The sequence below is a fragment of the Acinonyx jubatus genome, chromosome B1, assembly GCF_027475565.1.
Source record: "Acinonyx jubatus isolate Ajub_Pintada_27869175 chromosome B1, VMU_Ajub_asm_v1.0, whole genome shotgun sequence".
In the NCBI taxonomy this organism is placed as follows: domain Eukaryota; kingdom Metazoa; phylum Chordata; class Mammalia; order Carnivora; family Felidae; genus Acinonyx; species Acinonyx jubatus.
The window spans coordinates 107,586,252-107,608,655 of NC_069382.1; the positions used below are offsets into that span (position 1 = coordinate 107,586,252).

The following is a 22,404-nucleotide window of genomic DNA, read 5'->3' on the forward strand; positions in this document are numbered from 1 at the left end:
TGCATTAGTAAAAATAAGGAAGCCAAAAAGAGAAAGAAATTTGATGGTTAGTTTTAGACAAGTTGAAGAGTATTTTCTTTCGCTGTCAGTAAACAGTAAGGTATGCTTCTTAAAATCTGAATTGCTTTATTAGTTGTATATTTTTTAAAGGCTCTCTGACCGTCATTTAAAAATGAAGTATTTATATGTTGGAAAGGCCACTGGATTGGGAATCAGAAAGTGCTTGAGTCTGTTCTAGACCCATTGTTCATTCAAATATTTATTAAGCATGTACTATGCTAGATGTTGGGTTGCAGTGGTAAGTTATCTGCCCCTGTGGAGCTTACAAATAGAGAAAATGTGATCAAATCCACACAAATAAATATGTAAATTCTAGTATACTAAGTGCTTTTAAACAGCAGTTGTAGGAGAAGATAAGTGTGAATTTATGACATGGAGACCTCTCCTAAAATGAGGGTCAGAGAAGGCTTTTTCAAAGAAATAATAGTTGAGATCTGATAAAAGAAGTGGAAGCAAAGATGGGGGACAGCTCTCCAAGAGAGGATAATATATACGGGCTAACACTAGAAGGCAGTTTGGCCATTTTCCATTTCTGAGAATAGGCTGTATGGGTGGAGTGGACAGGAAAAGTAAAAGGGCCTTTGAATGAGTCTGGTGAGATGAGCAGAGTCGAGATTATGCCAGATTTCATAGTGTCTCTTCAGATAACTTATTATGAAATGATGGGTGCTTACACCAGAGTGGTGGTGAAGAAGGTAAGAACTAATATGTAATACATTTTATTTTTTTAATTTTTAAAAAAATGTTTAATGTTTATTTGAGAGAGAGATAGAGACAGAACATGAGTGAGGGAGGGACAGAGAGAAAGGGAGATAGAGAATTTGAAACAGGCTCCAGGCTCTGAGCTATCAGCACAGAGCCCCACGCAGGGCTTGAACTCACGAACCACGAGTTCATGACCTGAGCTGAAGTCGGACGTTTAACCAACTGAGCCATCCAGGCGCCCCAATATGCAATATATCTTAAAAGGCAAAATCAACAGAACTTGAAAGATTGGATGGGGTGTGTAGGATAAGGGATTCAAAGATGATTCTCAGGTTTCTGGCTTATGCAACTGGATGATGATGTTGCCATTCTCCAAGAGGGAGATCCCTGGAAAAGCAAGTAGATTTGTGCAGGTAGAAGTTCATTAGATCAGTTTAGTGTATGTTGGGTTCAAGATGCATTTGAGATATCCAAATGAAGATTCCAAAATAGGCACTGACACACAGAGGTAGAGGAAAAGACTAGAAAAAAGGAAGTAACAATGTGCCAGTCACTGGGACATAAATAGCAATATAAAACACTGGTGTGGAAGGGTTCAGAAGGATACAGTGTATGTTGAGAAGGGCCTCAAATTGAACCTTTGAAAGGAATTAAAACATTTAAAGTCCAAGTAGAGAAAGAGAACATAGTAAATAAGAGATCATATGATCACACAATTATTAAGAAAAGCAGGAAAGCAGTAAAAGTATTTCAAGATGGAGGGAAGGAGTAATCAGCAAACTCTGTGTCCCTTGGTCAGTGCCTATATTCTCTGTACTTACCTGTAAAACCGGTAGGTAATGTTTGTGTGCATATCCCAGAGCGTTGTTGGTCATCGTTCAGATCTGATAATGTTTGAGAAATGTTGAAATCTATCCATTGTTTTATTATGTACTTATTCTCAGTTCCCAGGGTTTCTTGTTTTGTTGGTTGGTTTTTAACACTGGGACCATTCACATCCTTATCTAACAGTCCTCTTTAGAAAAATAAGGGAGCCAAAAAGAATATGAATTTGAACATGAAAATGTTTCTAGGTCTTTTGCATGGTTGCATGGGAAGCAATTACACCCAGAATCTGAAACATCTCTCCCACTTACTTTTCTCTCCTGCCTTTCCCCTAGGAACCTGGAAATCCCCACAAACTACTTTGGGACTTATGGGTATAGGCTTCAGTACCTTTATTCTGTAAATGAAACTACTGAGTAATCAGTTCCCAGTGATTAAAGTGCTAGCTAAAGATGGAAAAACTTCTGGTATGCAGGGAATGCCATATTGGTACAGTTTTCCTTCATCTGAATTGTTAAATAGTGACACATCACAAGCTGTCCCCAGTTTGAATTCTGGAGTGGTCATTACTTGATATTTAGGAAGAGGGAAGGCCAGACGATAGGGGTCCCTTTCTACAGAAGATAGGCAGGCAGCCAGGCACCTAGCACAGTGACTGTCCCTTAACCTCACTTCTGAGAAGTAGATTGTCTCTTATATTCACTGTTCGCTAGCGAGCACCAAAACCTCACTCTTCCTGTAGGTCACTGTGGCAATAGTCCCAACCACAGTGGACTACTATATACAAATGATTCATTTCCAGACTTCTGCTTTCCTTTAAAGAGTCAGCTGTCATGTGCTACCTGTGACTCACTCAGGCTCCTTTGCCCCAGGGAAGTAAGCACTCTAAAGATTCCTGAGTTCCGGGGCCAAGCCAAGATTGTCATGTTGTTTTCCTGATGATGCAGCACAGAAGCATTCTCACTAATTCCCACTTGCTGTGCTGCCAGCTAAAGGACCATTGTTTCTGAGCCTAAGAACTAAGAGAGAAGGCAATTTGTGTTGCTTTGATTGTGCAGGACAAAAATTAAGCCAGTTGTAGCCTGTAAACTATTAAAGAGATAATAAGTATTTCCACAGTGACTCACAGTATGAGAGATGGCCATACCTAAAGCCGATATTCTAATTCCATATTTTGTTTATCAGGGAAGGTAGAGATGTTCAGAAAATTCAGAACGTGACCTTGAACTTTTCACGCTCTGTAAACTGAGCCTTAGCCTAATGAAGCTCTACAAAGGGTACTGATTTCACATTCGTTTTTCTTCCATCTCATTTTTAAAAATTAACATTTTCTAAACTGTAGTTTTTTACTTAGCAAACTAGGAAATATATTAGCTTTAAACAAGGATTTAATTTTGAGGAGGTTTTGATATTCACATTTTCTTAATCTCCTTTTCTGAGCACCAGTGTCCTTTATATTCCAGAATCGGGTCAGCTGTCATGCACTTTTGCCAAATGTTCATACTGTTGAGGCCAGAAACAGATGAATCACTTATTGCCTAACTAAATTAAGCTAAAATGTGCCACTGGTGGCATCCCTATTACAGAATTATTCCCTGCTACTACTTGTGTCAGTATGTTTTGGTGTTGGATATATTCTAGATATTCATAAATCAACTGAACAAGGGCAAAAAAATGTTTTAAATGTGTGTAGGAGCTAAGAAACTTTTTTTTATTATATAAATGAAAGTTAATAATGTAACTAAAATGAAATCTAACCTATATAGTGATTTTTTATATTATCAACCTTGGCATTATTAGCAGTCATATTTTATAGGGTAGTCTCATATAGTATAAATGAGGTTAGGTTTACAGAATATTTTAAATAAGAAACATCATAACTTGGAAAATGTAAGCATTTAACTTTGTGGTTAAAACATGTTTAATAATGATCGGTTTCATTAAAAATACATATTGGTTGCCTTTAATCAATAACAAAATGGGGTGCCTGGATGGCTTGGTCGATCAAGTGTCCAACTCTTGTTCTCAGCTCAGGTCATGATCTCACAGTTGGTGAGTCCTCAGCCGGGCTCTGCGATGACAACGCAGAGGCTGCTTAGGATTCTGTCTCCCCTTCTCTCTGCCCCATCTCTGCTTGCACTCTCATTCATTCTCTCAAGATAAATAAACAAACTTTGGAAAAAAAATTATCTAAAACCAGACTTCCGCTTTTTCTGTTATGAATAGCAGCTTCACTAAGATAGAATGAATATAACTCTTCGTGACTCTCCTAGTTAATTTCCAGTGATTTAAGGAAGTATCACAATGCTCTTAAAGCAAAACTCATAGAAATTTAAATTTTAAAAATTTCATGCATTAATTTCATTAGTAACAATAGAATTCTGAAATCAAAAGATTATCATTAATGGCAGTTGATCAAATTCACACATTTATTGAGCACCTATTTTAAAGACATGGGAATAAAACTTAGAGGATGCAAAAAATAGCCTCCCCCCCACCCCAAGGGAACTTTTAATTTAACTAGAAAGACCATCACACAGTGAACAAAGTTTAATAACAATTTAAAACTAGTAATGATTTAACTAAAAAAGGTGTTGTGGTATTATAGCATATGCTTCATTACCAAATGAATGATACACTGTAGGCATTCAGAAAAGGCAAGGAACATTTGCAAATGGAATCAGAAAGGAATTTACTGAATAAGTGGGATTTGAGCCAAGCCAACTATTAATAATTTTACCAATTTTGGGCTGGAAATAGAAACAAAGCATGTTTGGTGTTGGAATTGACAGCTCTTCAGGGAGGTTCCATCGAACTATCTGCCTATGTCCACATATTGATTCATATGTTGGTTTTCCAATTCATAGAGTTCACTGAAGGCCATTTGTCTAAATATGATGTCATTTATAGTGTCGGCATCCCCTTTTGCAGAGTTGGTTGAGCTGAACGGTAAAAAGTATCTGAAGTGTCTCAATGTAAAAGATCCTCTGTATTCTGAAGATAGACATACATCTGTTAAATGTTCAAAGAAAAAAAAAATTACAAACCCAATTATGTTGATGAAGGTAATGAGAACTTATATAGCCTGGAATTTCTAGGTGACTAAAGGTCCTGTTAAAATGCAGATTCTGAATCTGTAGGTCTGGAGTAGACCTGAGAATCTGTGTGTCTTACAGCCTCCCAAAAGAAGTCGATGATGCTGATCTCTGCACTATAAACAGCAGGATTGTAGAGAGAATAACACCATGTTTGGGGGACGGATGGGTCTTAAATGTTAAAACTCTAAGAAAAATAGCAATATTGTTAGAGTTTTAGGAGAACAAAGGACAAAAGCCACATAAAATAATCTATCTTTGCCTTTAGCACGAAAGCAAGAAATTATCAAAGTCACTGAACAACTGATTGAAGCTATCAACAATGGGGACTTTGAAGCTTACACGTGAGTAGAGGCACATTTATTTTGCTTTCATGCATGTGAACAAAATATTTTATATATGAGTGCATTCTTCAGTGTACCGGAATTCATGTATATTTAACCCCAGGTTTGAGGTCAATGATAGCTTTATTTCATAAATAAATAGGATTCACAGAGGAAACACAAAGCTTCTGATAGGAGGATTGGTGCTCTCCCGGTCAATGCACAGACTTGTAATCACCCACTCTTCCATATGAGGAAGGCATTCCAGGCAGAGCATCCATGAGAGCAAAAACACAAGAGACAGGAAAGCACATAGAAGTACATTTTGGTTTAAGAGATGTTTTGCCTCGCAGCTCTGTCAAGATCCTGGGACAGATCCATATCACCCAGAAGGTGACATGAGGCAGCCTTCTACCTCTTGGGCCAGCACGCCTCAACCTTTCTTTGTCTCTTTTATGAGTTTGTCTCTTAGGTAACAGTTTATTTGAAGAAAGTCCCAATGCTTAAAGTTTATGAACTACTGGACCATAGGGTATATAAAGGAAATCAAGTAAAAATAAAGCATTCAAATAAATAGGCGTATTTCACAAGGTATGTAGGTCAACAAGCTAGCCATTTGGACAAAGATAAAAATCAGTCCAAGCCTTCCTCTTACTCCATACGAGTGAGCTCCTCTTGAATGAAAGAGTTCAATGCAAAAAGATTGAATTTGATCTCTGATTGGAAAGACCTAAATTTAAAAGCAGAGAAAGTAATGACAAATGAGAAGATAAAATGATTAGGCTACCCAAATAGATAAAACTTGTATACTTAAAAAAAAAAAGAAAGAAAGAAAGCCCAAATGTGCAAATGTGAGGCAAATGTGAGGCAAAAATTTAGGTTGGTAGTAGTGGCAGTGGTTAGAAGGGACGTTTAGTTCTTATATACCAAAAAGCATTTATTTCAAATTTATTTATTTCTAAAGTTTCAAATTGTTTTAATCCTCTGATTTTACTGATAAAAATTTAACATGGGTATGGGAGCACCTGAGTGGCTCAGTTGGTTGAGCGTTCAACTCTTGATTTTGGCCCAGGTCATGATGTCAGGGTTTGTTAGATCGAGACTCTAGTTGGGCTCTGCCCTGACAGCACAGAGCCTGCTTGGAATTCTCTCTCATGACCCCTGTTAATGCACACTCTCTCAAAATAAGTAAATAAACTTTAAAAAATTTAACATGGGTATGGATTTTTAATCTAAAGCATGGACAAAAAATATAAACAAAAATATTATTGAAGCGATGTTCATAATAGTGAAAAATTGGAAACATATGTCCGACATTAAGGAAACCATTAAGTAATATGTGGTGCATTTGGTACAGTGGATGTTTATGTAGTTTCTAGAAATCTGGCAAATGCTTATGATGTAATTATAATGTACATAATTATTCCAACTACCTGAGAAAAAGCATTAAAACTAGAATGAGATATGACAAATTGGTTTTGAAAAGGAAAAAAGGACATTGCCTCTGGGAGATGAAATTATGTGTGAATTTTTTTCTTGCCTTTTTTCCCAAATTTTATATAAGGTATTGCTTTTATCATCTGTTATAAAATATGAAAAGTAAATGAGTTTAAGAACTAAATTAAATGCAGGATTGCTTCTTGTAAATTAAATGTGTAAATGCATATACATGCAAACACATGCATATGCATGTGTATATATTTGTGTGTATCAGCTATTTTCACATGATTTAATAAAGTACACTTGAAATAGTAAGATATGAAGTTTAAAATAAAACTCTCGTCAGAGACCAGAGCTCCCTTTTAAAGTTGTGGAGAACTCTGTGCTATAGAAGCTGCTCTTCTATTGTTCCGCTGAGAACTCTATTAAGAAAAACATGAGAACATGTTCTCCAAATATGAGAATACTATTTTCAAATATGTATTTTTTTGTAATAGCATTCTCCTGTAGAATAGTAAAAAAGTGTATTTTGTTGGTGGTCATAGCCAGGCAAAATTGGAACGTTTCCTATATTCTAAGACAGGTTAATGTAAGGTATTTTAAATAATGCAGTCCTGTGGAATCACATCTGTTTACCTACAGAGGCCTGTAATCTGGCCTGATGTTTCAACTCAGGCCCAGGGATAATTCAACAGGACCTTACATGGGAGCTTTTTGGATGAATACACTGGTAAAGCCCTGTCAACTGGTCCTTAGGACACCTGTTCAGAGCATGTGTGTTCACACATATATATATCAAGTGGCAGCTTTGTGAATCCTTTATTAACCCAAAGCCTATGACAGGTGATAAATGCATATATACAGAGGAGAGAGAAAGAAAGAACAGATTAACAGGTTTTCAGATATATTGACTCTTTTTGGTGGTTGGTAAAGAGATCCATCATAGTACGGTGATTCTCAGATGATTTCAGCACCACTATAAGGTAGTAAAAATTTTTGATTTACCAATGTTGACAACCAGAAGTCATATTTGCAGAGGAAGTAACAGCCCCTGGCAGAATAAATTCCTGTTACCATAGCAACATGGCTATTCCCATTTCGCCCCTTAGAGATTATATATATTTATATATATTTGACTTTGAGCTTGAAAGTACCTGCCCACCAGCAAGTCTGAGACAAAATGTAAAAGCCCTCCTCACTACCTCCCCTCTGCCACTCCTGCCTTTAAGGCTTTTTTTTTTTTTTTAACCAGAGAAATAGTCACTGATTTTTTTAAGTATTTTCTTTTAGAAAAAACATTTTTTTAATGTTTATTTGTTTTTGAGAGAGAGAAAGATGGAGTGTGAGAGGGAGGGAGGAGAGAGAGGGAGACACAGAATCCAAAGCAGGCTGCAGGGTCTGAGCTGTCAGCACCGTCACAGGGCTCAAACTCACAAACTGGAAGATCATGACCTGAGCTGTAGTCGGATGCTTAACCAACTGAGCCAACCAGGCGCCCCAACTATTTTCTACTTTAAAAGCATTCTTTAAAAAATCGGTTCCATGCACTATGAACAATACTGTGAAGAACCATAGTGAGTTGGCCTTTTGAATACATGTTGGCCAACTTGTATTTCTGTTGAACAGTTAAAATGTTTTTCCCCCAAAATAAATAGTCCCAAATCCTTTTATCACTTTGTAAACTTGCACTATTTCCTCAAATCCAGATTTTATGTCACCTTCTCTGAGAAGCCTGCCCTGATCACTGCAGGCCCAAGGAACTGTTTCCCCCTTTATGGGACTTATATACATACCCACTGACCCAGTGCTCACCAGATCAAGCGACTAGTTGTTCCCTAAACATACTCTCTATTCTCTCAGTACTAAGCTATTGTATTTGCTGCCCTCCTCCTGCCTACCATCTTCCCCACACCTGGAAAACTTCTACACATTCCTAAAAGCCCAGCTCACTTTTTCTCCTAAATCTTTCCTGTCCCATATGTAAGTAGTCCGGTTTTCAGGCACTTTGTATTTATTTCTATTCCAGTCTTGATTGTTATAATTGTTTCAAAGAATATCTGCCACATAGGTGTTTAACAATTCTTCATGGAATAAATTTCTCCAAAGAAAGCCATTGGCTTTCTCTGAATATTTAAAAATGTCCTATCTCTTTGTGGAATTACATTTCCAGTATTAAAAAGAAAACTAATCTGTATGTTTGAATCTCTCAATTTTATTTTAAAAGTTAAAGAAACTTTAATTTATTTTTTATTTTTATTTTTGAGAGAGAGCGCAAACGGGGGAGGGGCAGAGAGAGAGGGAGACACAGAAACCAAAGCAGGTTCCAGGCTCTGAGCTGTCAGCACAGAGCCCGATGTGGGGCTCGAACTCACAAACCGTGAGATACCGACCTAAGCCGAAGTTGGGACTCTTAACCGAGTGAGCCAGCCAGGCACCCCAAGTGAAATAAACTTTAAAAACAGCTTTTCCAGAAAGTACAGGCTGTGATATATGCTTTCAAATCAATGAATGTAGAAGGTGTCAAAAGTTGTTCCAAAATTATTTAGTTTCAGAGCCAATGTTGATTTTGTAGGACTTGGAGAGTGTATTGGACTCCGACAACTTAAGAGTAAATCACTTCTCGGCCTTTTGGCTAAGATCAAGTGTAAAAAAATAAAAGTAACATGGGGTGCCTAGGTGGCTCAGTGGGTTAAGCATATGACTTTGGCTCAGGTCATGATTTCACGGTTTGTGAGTTCGGGCTCTGTGCCGACAGCTCGGAGCCTGCAGCCTGCTTGGGATTCTGTGTCTCCCTCTCTCCCTGCCCCTCCCCTGCTTGTGCTCAGGCGCGCTCTCTCACGCTCAAAAATAAACAAACATTTAAAAAATTAAAAATAAGAGGAAAAACTGGAGAAAGCCTAGAGAATTCATCTTGGAAATATAAAAAAGCAGAAATTTTAAAAAGGGGACTCCTAAAGAAGTCTAGTTATCATCTGCTGGAACTTGCTGTGTTATCTTGCGCCTATCAGAGTTCCCTGCAAAATGCTTTTATAGCATCTGCTCCTCAACTCACCTTGCCAAGGCCTGTGAAAGAAATTTTATATTTTTATGTTTTTTAAAGACTCTTTCCTTCCAGTGAAAAATAAGAGTTGATAAATAAGACTGGATATGTGTGAAACAAAGTATATTATATTATATAAACAAAATATATTAACCTATGTATTGGTTATTTTCATTATGTTTTTTTTTTCCCCTACAGAAAAATCTGTGACCCGGGCCTTACTGCTTTTGAACCTGAAGCTTTGGGTAATTTAGTGGAAGGGATGGACTTTCACCGATTCTACTTTGAAAATGGTACATTTATTCTAAATTTAATAACATGCCTTTTCCAATTTCTCTTTGAATTTCTCTTAAATTTATAGCTTTTCTCTATTCTATAATGAGAATTTTCACCTTAGTCCAGTATTTTACATCATAACACTTTTCGTATTTGAAACTGAAAAAAAAAACGACAAGCTTAAAAGTTTTGGTGTTTTGGAAGCTCTTTGATTTTGTATAAAAGGTAATGTTGATGGGACGTACCCCAGCTAAGTCCCAGAAAATGTATATATAAGCTGCAAAATGAATTACCAAAAAAATAAGTTTTCATAAAACATTGTTTATGTACAAAAAAGTAAAAGACACCATAGCATATCAGAGTATTTCACATAAAGGGGTGCTTTCAAGCATAGTGCTCATTTTCAAAGTGAAATGTACCTGAAGATGAGTGATCGGGTAAATAAATATTTCAGTTTTCACTATAAGAATTTGGTCTTAGAGGAAATAGCCACATTTCAGAGATAGTAGCAAAAGAAACTCCTGAGATCCTTGAGATCATCAAAAAAAGTGTAAACCAGAAATTCCTTTTATCTTTCGTTTCCTTACACCTGAAGACTAGGAATTGTCTTTTGTTTGCATGATACATAGAGTGAATTCATCAAATTAAAGAGGAAGTGTAGCAAGGACTAGAATAATCAAATTCACTTCCAATAATTATAAGCGTTGACAGGAATGTCTGCTGTGGCATGGGTTTTTAATTTAAAGTATGTTTAATGATTTTTTTTTTTACATAGTCACTAGGCATTTGCAAGGAAAGAATTATGTGGTAAATTGGCCTTAATAAAGCTTCAGTAAATTTCCTGATTCTCTCATAATGTTTCTTCCAGTTGGTTCTCAATCGACACCATCTCATCACTAATAAAAGAATAATTAACCCCTTAAATGTTTAACTTACTTCAACAGAAACTATATGTCATTACTTACCATAAATACATATTCTTCATAATGGGATATTCTTTTTTATTTGACTGTAGCATTTAGTAATTTACTCAGATCTTTTCTGAAAATGGGAGAGAGGTTTGCATAACAGGTAAAACAGTTTAACCTGTTTTAGTGATCTAAAGGAATAACATCAGGGGCACCTGGGTGGCCCAGTTGGTTAAGCGTCCTACTTCAGCTCAGGTCATGATCTCAGGGTTCATGAGTTCAAGCCCCTGCATTGTGCTCTCTGTTGTCAGCACAGAGCCCAGTTCAGATCCTCTGTCTCCCTTTCTCTCTTCTTCTCCCTCACTTGCTCTCTCGCTTTCTCTCAAAAATAAATAAAAAGCATTTTAGGGGCACCTGGGTGGCTCAGTCAGTTAAGCATGATACTTGATATATTTCCTTGTCCCATGTATTTCATCAGCTAACAAAACGAACAAGACCACTTGTTCCATGCATCTCAACTGCTCCATGCATCTGGGCCAGGCCCACTACCTCTCTATTTGTATCATGGCTTTTGTTTTTATTTTATTTTTTTACATTTATTTATTTTTGAGAAACAGCGAGACAAAGCGTGAGCTGGGGAGGGGCAGAGAGAGAAGGAGACACAGAATTCGAAGCAGGCTCTAGGCTCTGAGCAAGCGGTCAGCACAGAGCCTGATGCGGGGCTCAAACCCACAAACTGTGAGATCATGACCTGAGCCGAACTCGGAGGCTAAACCGACTGAGCTGCCCAGGTGCCCCAGTATAGCTTTTGTTTTTAACCACTTCCCATTATAAATAAATACACCTCTTCACCTTCAGCTTTGTGTGTCCCTGAGTTTCCAGAGTGACAACTTCTCTATGAAGGTAAACAAAGAAAATAATGACTATCTACTTTTGCTCTTTCTTTTTTCCTTTCTCTTTTCCTTTTACTTTGCACAGTGCCAGGGACTCAAAGCAAACAATTAGTAGTTGAATGAATGAATGGCATTGCATTCATTGGCCCCAGACGAAGTTACTGGTTTTGGTTTTCTGTATGTAGTAACTAAGTTTTGTTTTCATTTTATTCTCTTTCAGCTTTGTCCAAAAGCAATAAACCAATCCACACTATTATTCTGAACCCCCATGTACACCTGGTAGGTGATGATGCTGCCTGCATAGCGTACATTAGGCTCACACAGTACATGGATGGCAGCGGGATGCCAAAGACAATGCAGTCAGAAGAAACCCGTGTGTGGCACCGCCGGGATGGAAAGTGGCAGAATGTTCATTTTCATCGCTCTGGGTCGCCAACAGTACCCATCAAGTAAATATTTCCAGTCTGTCAGCTTCTTTGCTAATATACCCATGGCCAGTGTTTTTTACTTATTCCATTGTTAATAACATGACATAGTGTTGTTTAACACTGGAAGTCAGTTACATCAGTGGGAATGTTTAAGGAGAAATAGATCATAACTGTCTAGAAAGATCAACTAGACCAGCTGTTTGGGGGTTGAAACACACGTATAATAGAAACTGGAGGATACCCCAGCAAGCTGGTTTCTTTTTCTTAAATCACGTAATACGGCAAACTATTTGTGACTTCATTGTCACAATTTGCAGAAGAGGGTGATGTGGGAGGAAAAAATAAGGAGGCGTTTCTAAAATGACCATTATCATATCAGAACCTTTATACATGATCTACTGGGCTCAGTTAACAGGTATTAGAAGAAATTTATAAACACAGCATTCAAAATACAAGGAACAGGTATTTCAGTGTCTTCCTCACTATGCTACTCTACCTCAGATGTTATGTTTGCTCTTCCAATCAATAATTAGACAAATATTTCTTGCACATCTCCTAGGTGATTAACTTATGCCAGATAAAATACAAGGTAAAAGATAATTGTCTTCCAGGAACTTATATTCTAGTTTAGAAATCAACTTATGATTGATACCAAAGAAAAATTACGAGGTTTGCAATCAACTTCAGAGTAGAATGGAATGAATGACCAATGTAACAAACTGTTCACAGTAGTTTAGAAGTATATCTTGCACAGAATATATCATTTAAGACCTTGTCCAAATTCCAAGTGGAATTTGGAGACATAGAGCAAATGGAAGATAGTCCAGGAATATCATAAGAAAAGGACAATGTCAGGATGTTAGCTTTGTATGGTAGAGGATTATGGATAAGGAAGGCTGGCTCCAACTGGAGTAAAGGGGAATATTAATGAGAAATAAGGTTGTGTCAGTGAAGGGATGAGATGAAAACAAGAAGGAGAGTTTAGACTCAGAAGTTTGACCTAATGTTGGTCTCATTCCAAATTGTCTCACCAGGATCACCTGTTAATATTCAGAAGGGAGTAGGATGGGGAGTCAAGTTTATACAAACAGCCATTCAACTCCAGAGAATCTATCAAAATTTCTCAGTTTAATAATGTACCACAGTGGTTTTCAAAGACCTTCTCTATAGCCTTAATAATTACTTATCACTGTTGGATTTATAAAAAGTAGACGAAGGAAAAATAGATAGCTATGTAATGAAGAGAATGACAAGAGGAATATAATAATGAAGATACCCGTGCTTGTGTGTTTTTTACCCCAAAGAGGTACAGCACTAATTGACAGTTAATATGTAAGGGATTACAATCATACAGTACTAGAGGGTAAGGTTTTTCTACAATTCCCTCAAGTGTTTATGGGATAGAGCCTATTTAAGAAAACTTCATTTTACGCCAAATGGCTTAAATGGGGCTTCTCTTAATAGGCCATCCTGTATTCCAAATGGGAAAGAAAACTTCTCAGGAAGCACCTCTTTGTGGCAAAACATCTAAGGCCTGAAAACCATTCACATATGGGTCTTGTAAGTAACATCCTGCTCCGGGATACTTTGTGAATGGAGCTAATGACTAAAAAGCTGCATGGCTGTTTTTCTTCCCTTTAAGAATATTTTCGTTTGCATTGTATTCAATGGAAAATATTAAAGGTCTTTGGAAATTTATAGCACTTTTGCATGAGCTCTTGAGTCTAATGTTTGGCCTCATTTTGTAGCATAACCCTTGTTTTAAAGGTAATAAGCTCTGAGAAGAGCCTTAGCATATGGATGTTGGCATTTTAGAATATCCTGGAGTTCTCGCCTTAAAAGTCCATTATGTCTGGGTCAATTCTCACAACTCTCAATTATCCAGACCTAATTTATAACAAGCTGTAGGATTTTTTGGTGTCCATTTTTCTAGAGGTGGTAATTCCTGTTAAGCAGTTGACTAAGGTTAATTTATAAATTAATTTGCTGTGCCTGACTGAGTATAATAGCATTTGACCATGAGCACAGGCCACAAGAGGAAGTCAAGCTGAAATTTAAAACTCACATAGTAGGTAATTCCAGAGGATAATTGAAAGTTGACTGTAATTAAATTCATGCCTGTGTTGTTTTTTAAGATTTATTTCTTAACTTGGATTAGGATCCAGATATATGTGGTAATGTTGTGAATATTTTCTCCACTCAAAGCACTGAACCTTATCAGAGCTTTTAACAAATAGTGCTCCCAGCAGTTGGATTAAAAAAAAAAAAAAACAACCTCCAATTAAATCATTATGTTTCATCTACTTTTGAGGCTATATTCCTTGTTAAATTGACTTCTAGGTTTAACTTTCCAAGGAGCCTAAGAATGATGACAAAAGCTAAGGATGAACTTAAACTTCATTTTAACAAAACATGAATGTTTACAATGCATATTTATATTCAATAATGTGATTGAAGCCTGGGTTCCTGTTTCTGTTTTCAGCTTAGCTCTGTGTGGACAAAGTTGAGAGAAAATTAATGCTGTTGTTATCTATTTTAATTTTGTTTCTGCTTAACATCGTGTATTTCATCTTTTGCAAGCAAAGATCTCATACATTGTATTTTCAATTAATTTAGCTAAGGTATAAAATTGTACCCTAGTCACATCTTTGGCAAAACAATTTGGCAATATTTTGTAAAACGGTGTAACTTATTTCTCCCTCCCCCCTCCCCCACTTTCTTTCAGCTAAATGTCAACAGTGCCACTTCTGCATTCTCTTGTTCTCAAGGCACCTGGATGGGAACCCTGGGCCGTCCTCTCCTCCTCTTCATGCATGTTTCTGAGTGCATGAAGTTGTGAAGGTCCTACATGTAATGCATATGTGATACATCATCTTGTCATATATTCCTTCCCACACATTGTTTACACTTCAACTAGGGGGATGTTCCATGCAAACTTAAATTACTGTTGGCAAACAATAGAGGGAGGTCAAAAAAAAATTCCACAATGTTCCAAATACAACCTATTCGTCAAGTTTCTGTTTATGCCAAGATTTAACAGACTTCAAAATTATTGTTCTCTGAATGACAGTTTGTAAGAGAAACGTAAATTTTTAAAACTCTTTGCTGTTAATCAGTTTTGGCTTGTTTGTTTAACAAAAAGCAAAAAAAAAAAAAAGAAAAAAAACAAACAGAAAAAAAAAAACCACTTTCAATTTCCTAGTGTGATCCTGGGATCCTGGTTGAAAGCTTTGTTGCTCTTTAACAATTAAAAGTAGGTTGATATGTGAGCAAAATCACTCAATATGGAACCGAGATAAAGTCATGCTGGTTTTGCTCAAATCGTAAACTGGAAAAATTCACATAATTTACGTGTGATCACTTTAGGATATACTCACAGTTGTGAATTTGTTGTATTTCCTGTTCCTTTCTCACCTATGTGCTCTGTTTTCTCCATTTGATCTCACTTTTTGCTGTTTGCTTCCTTTTTCTCCATCCTCTTCTGTCTTTTCTCACACACTACTAGACAGAAAGGAAAGTGAAATTTGCATAATGGCGGTAACTAAACTAGCACTCCTATCATCTTTAGGACCCTGAAAACGTTGTCAAGATTTTAAACGTTCTTAATTCTGCTTAGAATCCCTGTGTCCAAACTACAGCCTATGTTGGTGGTATTAGAATTATTTAAACTTAGGTAAAAGCAGGGAGTTCCTAGTTTACCTGAGAGGTGTCTTACTAATTAGGGGACTTGCAAGGACAACACCAAGTTGTAGTGGATCAGGGTTTTGTGCAAAGGCACTTAGTTCTGCCTTGTGGACTGGGCCCCTCCTGCTTCACCACTGGCTAGTTTTCTAAAGTCAGAGAGGTCTGCAAGTGATTTCTATTCTCCTAAGTGTTTAGAACTTGATCTTTGTGGCGTGTGCTTTCTTAGCTTCTCTCTTGTGTCAGTGACATTATCTTCCTGTGAGGAGTTAGGATTTTCCAGTTTAAAAAGAAAAGGGAAATGCCTGGATTTTCTTTGTGCTTCTCATTTCTCCTTTGTTTTCTCAACTCCTGTGAGGCAGTTTCTCTTCCCTGAAATGCTTTCTAGTGCATGGTATCTTCATCAGCATTATTTTAACAATAGTGATTCACAATCTTCAGAAGCCTATTTTTAAAGCAGAAGCAAAAAACTAAACAAAAAACAACCCTCCCTCTTTCTCTCATTTCACCTTTCTGTGTTGATTACTAATCACTTTAGATATTGTTGCTAGTGGATGTATGGTAGATGGATTGAAGCTTTTCTGATAATTACACGATTTAAAAATATATATTTAAAATAAATATATACAGTAAATGTATTGAGCCATGTTAACCTGCCAATGAGATCTGTGAAAAGTAATGGCCTCGTTTTTCCCTTTTTGATTTCTTCTACCTTTTTGTGAAGCGGCTATACGTGGCATACATGTATTTTAAAAATAATAGGTATAGTGTTTTTTTTTTACACTTCTAACTTAGCATGTGGTGTTGAAGTATTACCATAGATCAAGTTTGTCTTCCACACTAAGATGTGAGGAAATTGTGATTTGTTCTCTCCACCACAACTGAATTACACATTTATTATCTTCTATCGTTTTGAAACACTGCAGTTTACCATGGGACACTGTATATATTTCTTGCCATAATGGTAAATGACTGATTGATATATTTAAGAGTTAATAAATTTGTGATTTCTGCTGACAATGTTTCCATCTTTATTTCTTAAGAAGAGGTACTGTATTAATGCATCCACGATGCTGGCCAGTGCCAGCAGCCGTGTGTCCTACCGTGGTCTCATTAATTCATAACAATTTACTTTGATGCAAAGATGAAATTATTGAACTGTGCTTCCTTTTAACAATGCACTTGGTAATAATGGCAAGTTAATTTAGTATATATGTCCAAAGTAAGTCTCTCCTAGGAAAATTTTTCTGAGAACAAAGTAGTTAAAAACAAGAATCCTGAAATTGCTAAGTGTGTCTTCTGTTCCATCCTTCACTTGGCTGCTAGGATGTTCCTTTTTTAAGCCAACTCTAACTGTATACCATTTCAATGTCGCTTCCAGTCTACAGTATGCACCTCATCTCCTGCTTACATGTATGCGAGTATACCACCTTTCAATTGACTGCAAACATCACACATCTATTTATGCTGTATTTCACCTAGAACATTCTTCCATTTCTTCAACCTAATTCTTACTCATTCCTAAACATTCAGTTTAGAGTATCACCCACCTGATTGAACTTTTCTCGACCACACTCTAAGCTTGCTCGTTCTCTCAATACCAGCTGTAGTTTGGGTCTGCCTCCCGCCAGCCACATGGTTTCGAAGATACATCTTTGTGTCTTCACCGTGGAGCATAATATCTCTATAGGCAAGAGCTGTATATTCATTTTTTTATCTCTAAACTCAAAGAGGGCCAACAAGGGAGAAGCCATTAATAGTTTTGAACTGTGGCCAAATTGTAAATGGGAACCTCAAGATGCAGTCAACCAGACAATCTTGGGTATAATGCTTACCTCTGTCACTATTGTCTTTGATACTCTGAGCATGCTAACTCTTCCCTCTGAGCTTATATTTGTAAAATGAGGACAATCATGCCAATCTAATAGGGGTATTATGAGGACTAGAGATGATGAGTACGAAGTACCAGAGTAATAATTAAATGGTAGCAGCTATAACTATTACAGTTGCTGATATTAATACTCACATTGTCCCCATTCCTTACTCAGGGGAGTATAACACTCTTATTTTATGGGCTGCTGTCTTAATGCTGGTTTACGAATATTGCTAAGGATATATTCATATCGAATCTCAGCAGGAAGATGAGAGATACTGAATAAGGTAGTCATCTAGCCAAAAGCAGGGAAAATGAGATGAAGCAAATCAGATTATTCTAGGAAAACTCTAAAGGAATCTTAATCTTAAGTAACTGAGAGTCTGAATCCTTGTAAAAATAATCATATATAAGGTAGGGGTAAACGTAGATGGCACGACATTTGATTTCATTAAATAAAATTCTACTGATACCTAGAATTCCTTCACTGTTTTCATGGAATCTTTTGTCAGATTTTAAGAAGTGAGAATATATAAATATTATAATAAACATCAGTATACTAGACCATGTATCCATGATGTGAGCAATAAGCAGGGATAAGCCACCTTGGTTGAGACAGCAGCGTGAAGCATTCAGAGTATTCCTACTTTTCCCAAACAAAACCAATTCTCAGAAGTAGGCTGAAATGTTCTCCCATAGACTCCAGTAGGAAACATCGATGAAATTCAGTCTTACCCCAGAAGGATTTATAGTTTTAGAGGCTTTTACTACTTTACAAGTCAAACTCTTCTGGTTTGCCCATAAAAAAGGTTTTTAGCTTTTTGAGGAAAAAAAAATGTTGCCAACATTTTAAAATCGGAGGTTTCGTATCAAAGTCATGATTTCTGGGTTAATTTGAAAACTTGTAAGATTTTGCATCCTGTGTTCATTTGTGGTGACAGAAAAGCTGAAGCCTCTTTTAGAGGAGACCAAGTGCTTGGCCTGTCCCCGCCCACAAATGCTCCACTCCTGTCTGCTGCCAGCTCCTGCAGACACTGGAGTTTTAACCCCTTTTTAAAGTCAGCACTTGTACTGACACCTCAGGCTTCAGCAAGCAGGCATGGGCTGCCTGCTGGGTTTACAGAGGGGGTGCTCCTCGTATCCCTGAACCATACTCCTTAGGCAGCTGTCTTCCTAGTAGGTCTCTCCAGCTAAAGTACCCAGAATTATTTAGACTTCATTTTAAACAAGAAAATGGAGATCCAAAGCACAATTTTTTTTCTGAGGTACTATTTGAGATATTAAAGGAAGAACGCGGGCTCTTTTCACGGAAAATAATTTACCCCATTCTCAAAGTCTTGAATGGCCAAGAACGGTCAGGTAATTTTTATTGCCAGGTTTATATAGGCAGCACAGGATAGGTGTGAACTATTTATATAAATCCTAGCAATGTCCTGTCTATAACTAGATATTCAGAAACTGCTTTCAGATGCAGGGGTGGCAATTTACCCTAAGGCCAAAAGGCCTGACTCAGCCACTAACACATAATATAGTCTGAATTTACAAACTCCCTTGCTCCTTCCTCCATTCTCACTCACCTGGAAACCCACAACCAGTTAACATCCATCGGTCTGTGTGAGCCATGCTTATGCTCTGGCTGCTGAGTGTGACTGAAGGAAAATACCCAACACTGCTGACAAGTCCTGCTCTACAATCATGGCCATTCACACCCCTCACAGATCCTCGTGGCTGCCCAGGAATTGTATTTACCTACCTAGTCCATTTTCTCCCACTCTTCCACGAGTGAGGTCAGACTTTCCTTACCATCTTCCACTTCCAACTCTTCCTTCCCCATCGTCACTCAGTGGAGGACCCCGCTTCCATTTCACCGCAAGAAATGAAGCTGTCTCAGCAGCTCTTTCTGCACACCCTGCCTTGTCTCCAGTGGTGAGAATAAAGAGTTTAGGCACCTGCCAAACACCCATCCCCCCCCACACCTACTCATAGATGTCTCTCTAGCAACTCTCCCCACTTCATCATTATAAAGCATTTCCTCCCTGCTAGCTGTCCCCACTGATGCCTACTTCTTCCCTTAGTAGACAGACTCCATGAAAGGGCTGTCCCAACTTGCCATTTGCAGTTTCTCCCTCCCATTCCTCCTGAACCCACTCCAGTTGCCTTTATTGCCTCGCAAGTTTTTCCTAGTCTTCTGTGGCCACCCTGTTAATTCCAGGGATCGACTGTCAGTTCTCCTTTTACTTGATCTGTCAAGTCGTCTACCCTCTCCGTCTTGAAATATATTTCTCTTGTCTTTTGGACAATACACTTGGCTGATTTTCTTCCTATGATCCCAGATGCCCCTGTCCAATCTCTAACTGCTGTCTTTTCGTCAACTTGACTTTTAATTTTGGAATTTTTTTTTTTAGGTCTTCACATACTCCCAGGATAATTAACATGAGATTTCAATGGCTTTAGATTATATTGATTCTCAAGTATATATGTCCAGCCTGGATAACTGCCCTAAACTCTAAACATCGAGATCCAGCTGCCTATTTGAAATCTACAGTGTAGATCCAACAGGCATCTCAAAGTAAAACGTCAAAAACTGAGCTCTTGAGAGTATACTGAAACCTGCTTCCCTCAGTACTTTCCAGATCTCAAGTAATTGCCAACACAGTTCTTCCTTTGATCAGGCCAGACATCCTGGTGTCTTTTCTAACTCTTTTCTATTTGAAATTCTTTCACTTTTACCTCCAAAATAGAACCAGAGTGTGACCTCTTCTCACAATGCCTTCTGCCACGTCTCTGGGCCAAATCACCATCATATTCTCTATAGTACCGGACTATCCCCCTCACTGGTCTCTCAGCTTCTATTCTTTTCTCTCTTCTCTTTACTCTTAATGAATCAGCTAGGATGAGCTTGTTATAAGCCAAAACATGTCACTTCTGTGCACAAAACCATCCAATAATTTCCCTTATCACTCAGAGTAAAAATCCAAGTCCTTAGAGTGGCCTTTATTAAGCTGCTTGATAAATACATGTAGTTGAACAAAAAAAATTAGTGAACTGCCCTTTTTACAGTTAGAAAAGCTGAAGCTCCCAGCCCATTTAAAAGTTGCCTCAGTGAAATCCTGGAGGTTGTAAATTGCCTACATAATTACTTGGGGGAAAAAAAACTGGAATTTTTAGCATCTGTGCACAAATTTGGAAGTTTTTAGGCACAAAGACCAGAAAACTTAATTTCAAACATCTTAAATAATAAGAAAATACATTATTTTACAGAAAAAAAGATGAGTGAGATCCAGTGTTGTTAGCTCCAGTGATCAACAACATAAAAAAAGAACCAGGTTCTACCCATTTTTTTTTATCTTGCCCTTTCTAGAGCATAAACTTTGTACTCCAGGTGAAGAGACCTAATGGTCCCAAAATGCAGGACTTGGTTCCTAGTGTCACATCCAGACAGGAGAACATCCAATGGAAGGGATCATACCCTCTCTCTTCCATTCCCCACCCCCCCAGCAAAGACACATTTCCTAGTAGCCCAGTTGGTCCAGAACTGGCCCAACTGCCATATCCTATTCAGCTTAGCCTGATTTAAGGACTAAAACTGGAGCTATGAGTGGGCCACCTTTCTTTATGGGTGGTCACGGAAGGATGGATATCTGGACAGAGACCAGTTTGCGTTGCCCATTTTTTTTTTAACAAAAGATTTTGGGAACCAACATTGTCCAGTATAGTAAGTATAAATTTGTTTTTATTGTCCCTTATAAAGCCGCTATTTTGTGCATGTCCTGAGAGGGATGGAAATATATGAGAAAATAAAGCATAGTCTCCAAACTCTACATCTCACCCACTGGTACATTTACTTGTGTTGTGTGTTCCTGATTTACCCAGTCAGTTCAGTGCTGGAGAGTGCTTTCAGCACATAAGTCTTGGGGACTAAGAAAGTTTAATCATTTCACTCCAATTGAATTTCTTCCAGGAACTCTGGTCCCAAGCAGGACCCATTAAACCACAATTACATCCTGCCTCTTCCAGATACCCTCCTTGCCCTGCCTGAAATTCAATAATTTTTTTTTAAAAAAACAAAGTGAAAATAAGATAAAAAGAGAGAGGGAGGCAAACCATAAGAGACTTTTAAATACATAGAACAAGCAGGGTGTTTGGGTGGGGGGATGGGCTAAATGGGTGATGAGCATTAAGGAGGGCACTTGCTGGGAGGAGCACTGGGTGTTATATGTAAGTGATGAATCACTTGGATTTAAATAGAATTTATTTTTTACATTTTTATTTTATTTTTGAGAGAGAGAGAGACAGCATGTGAGTGGGGGAGGGCTAGAGAGAGAGGGAGACAGAATCTGAAGTAGGCTCCAGGCTCTGAGCTGTCAGCACAGAGCCTGACGTGGGGCTTGAACTCAGACTGCGAGATCATGACCTGAGCCAAAGGGATGCCCAACCAACAGAGCCACCCAGGCACCCCGAAATAGAATTTTAAAAATTAAAAAAAAAAAAGTGAAGACTACTTGGTGCCCAAAACCACATTTACTGGTTAATCTTCTTCAGTTCTGCTTTTCTTTTGTTATTACTTTAAATAAAGTTAGGAAAATGGGGGAGACTGTTACAACTAAGTAAACATCAATGATCTTATTCACCATCCACCCACTTGATACTGCCTGGCAAAGTGAACAAAAGAACAAGCAATTCATCTATATAACCTGTTCCCTCATGGTCTGAAGCAACAATTTGCTGCTGTGTGGGAGGAAGTGTTTAGCTAACTGATTTGTGATTAAGTGGTTTTATGTGTACGAGGCTCCTTTTTGTATTATTGTTACAAATATAGGTGACTCAGAGACATCTCCTACTGAAGATGATGTTGGT

The 22,404-nt window shown here is 37.8% G+C and overlaps 1 protein-coding gene across 18 annotated transcripts in view; it reads left to right on the top strand.

The window, feature by feature from the left end:
• CAMK2D (calcium/calmodulin dependent protein kinase II delta) overlaps positions 1-16,694 on the top strand; it is a 310,654-nt gene extending 293,960 nt beyond the window's left edge. For 16 of the 18 annotated variants that reach the window (XM_027063212.2, XM_027063289.2, XM_015074797.3 and 13 more), the window contains 5 exons: positions 4,954-5,029; positions 9,687-9,781; positions 11,786-12,014; positions 13,458-13,553; positions 14,719-16,694. In XM_027063212.2, coding sequence (XP_026919013.1) covers positions 4,954-5,029; positions 9,687-9,781; positions 11,786-12,014; positions 13,458-13,524 — 467 coding nt within the window. In that variant the 3' untranslated portion in view covers positions 13,525-13,553; positions 14,719-16,694. The remainder of the gene's footprint in view (positions 1-4,953; positions 5,030-9,686; positions 9,782-11,785; positions 12,015-13,457; positions 13,554-14,718) is intronic. The other 2 variants (XM_053217018.1, XM_053217021.1) reach the window with 1 other exon arrangement.
• The last annotated feature ends 5,710 nt before the right edge of the window (positions 16,695-22,404 follow it).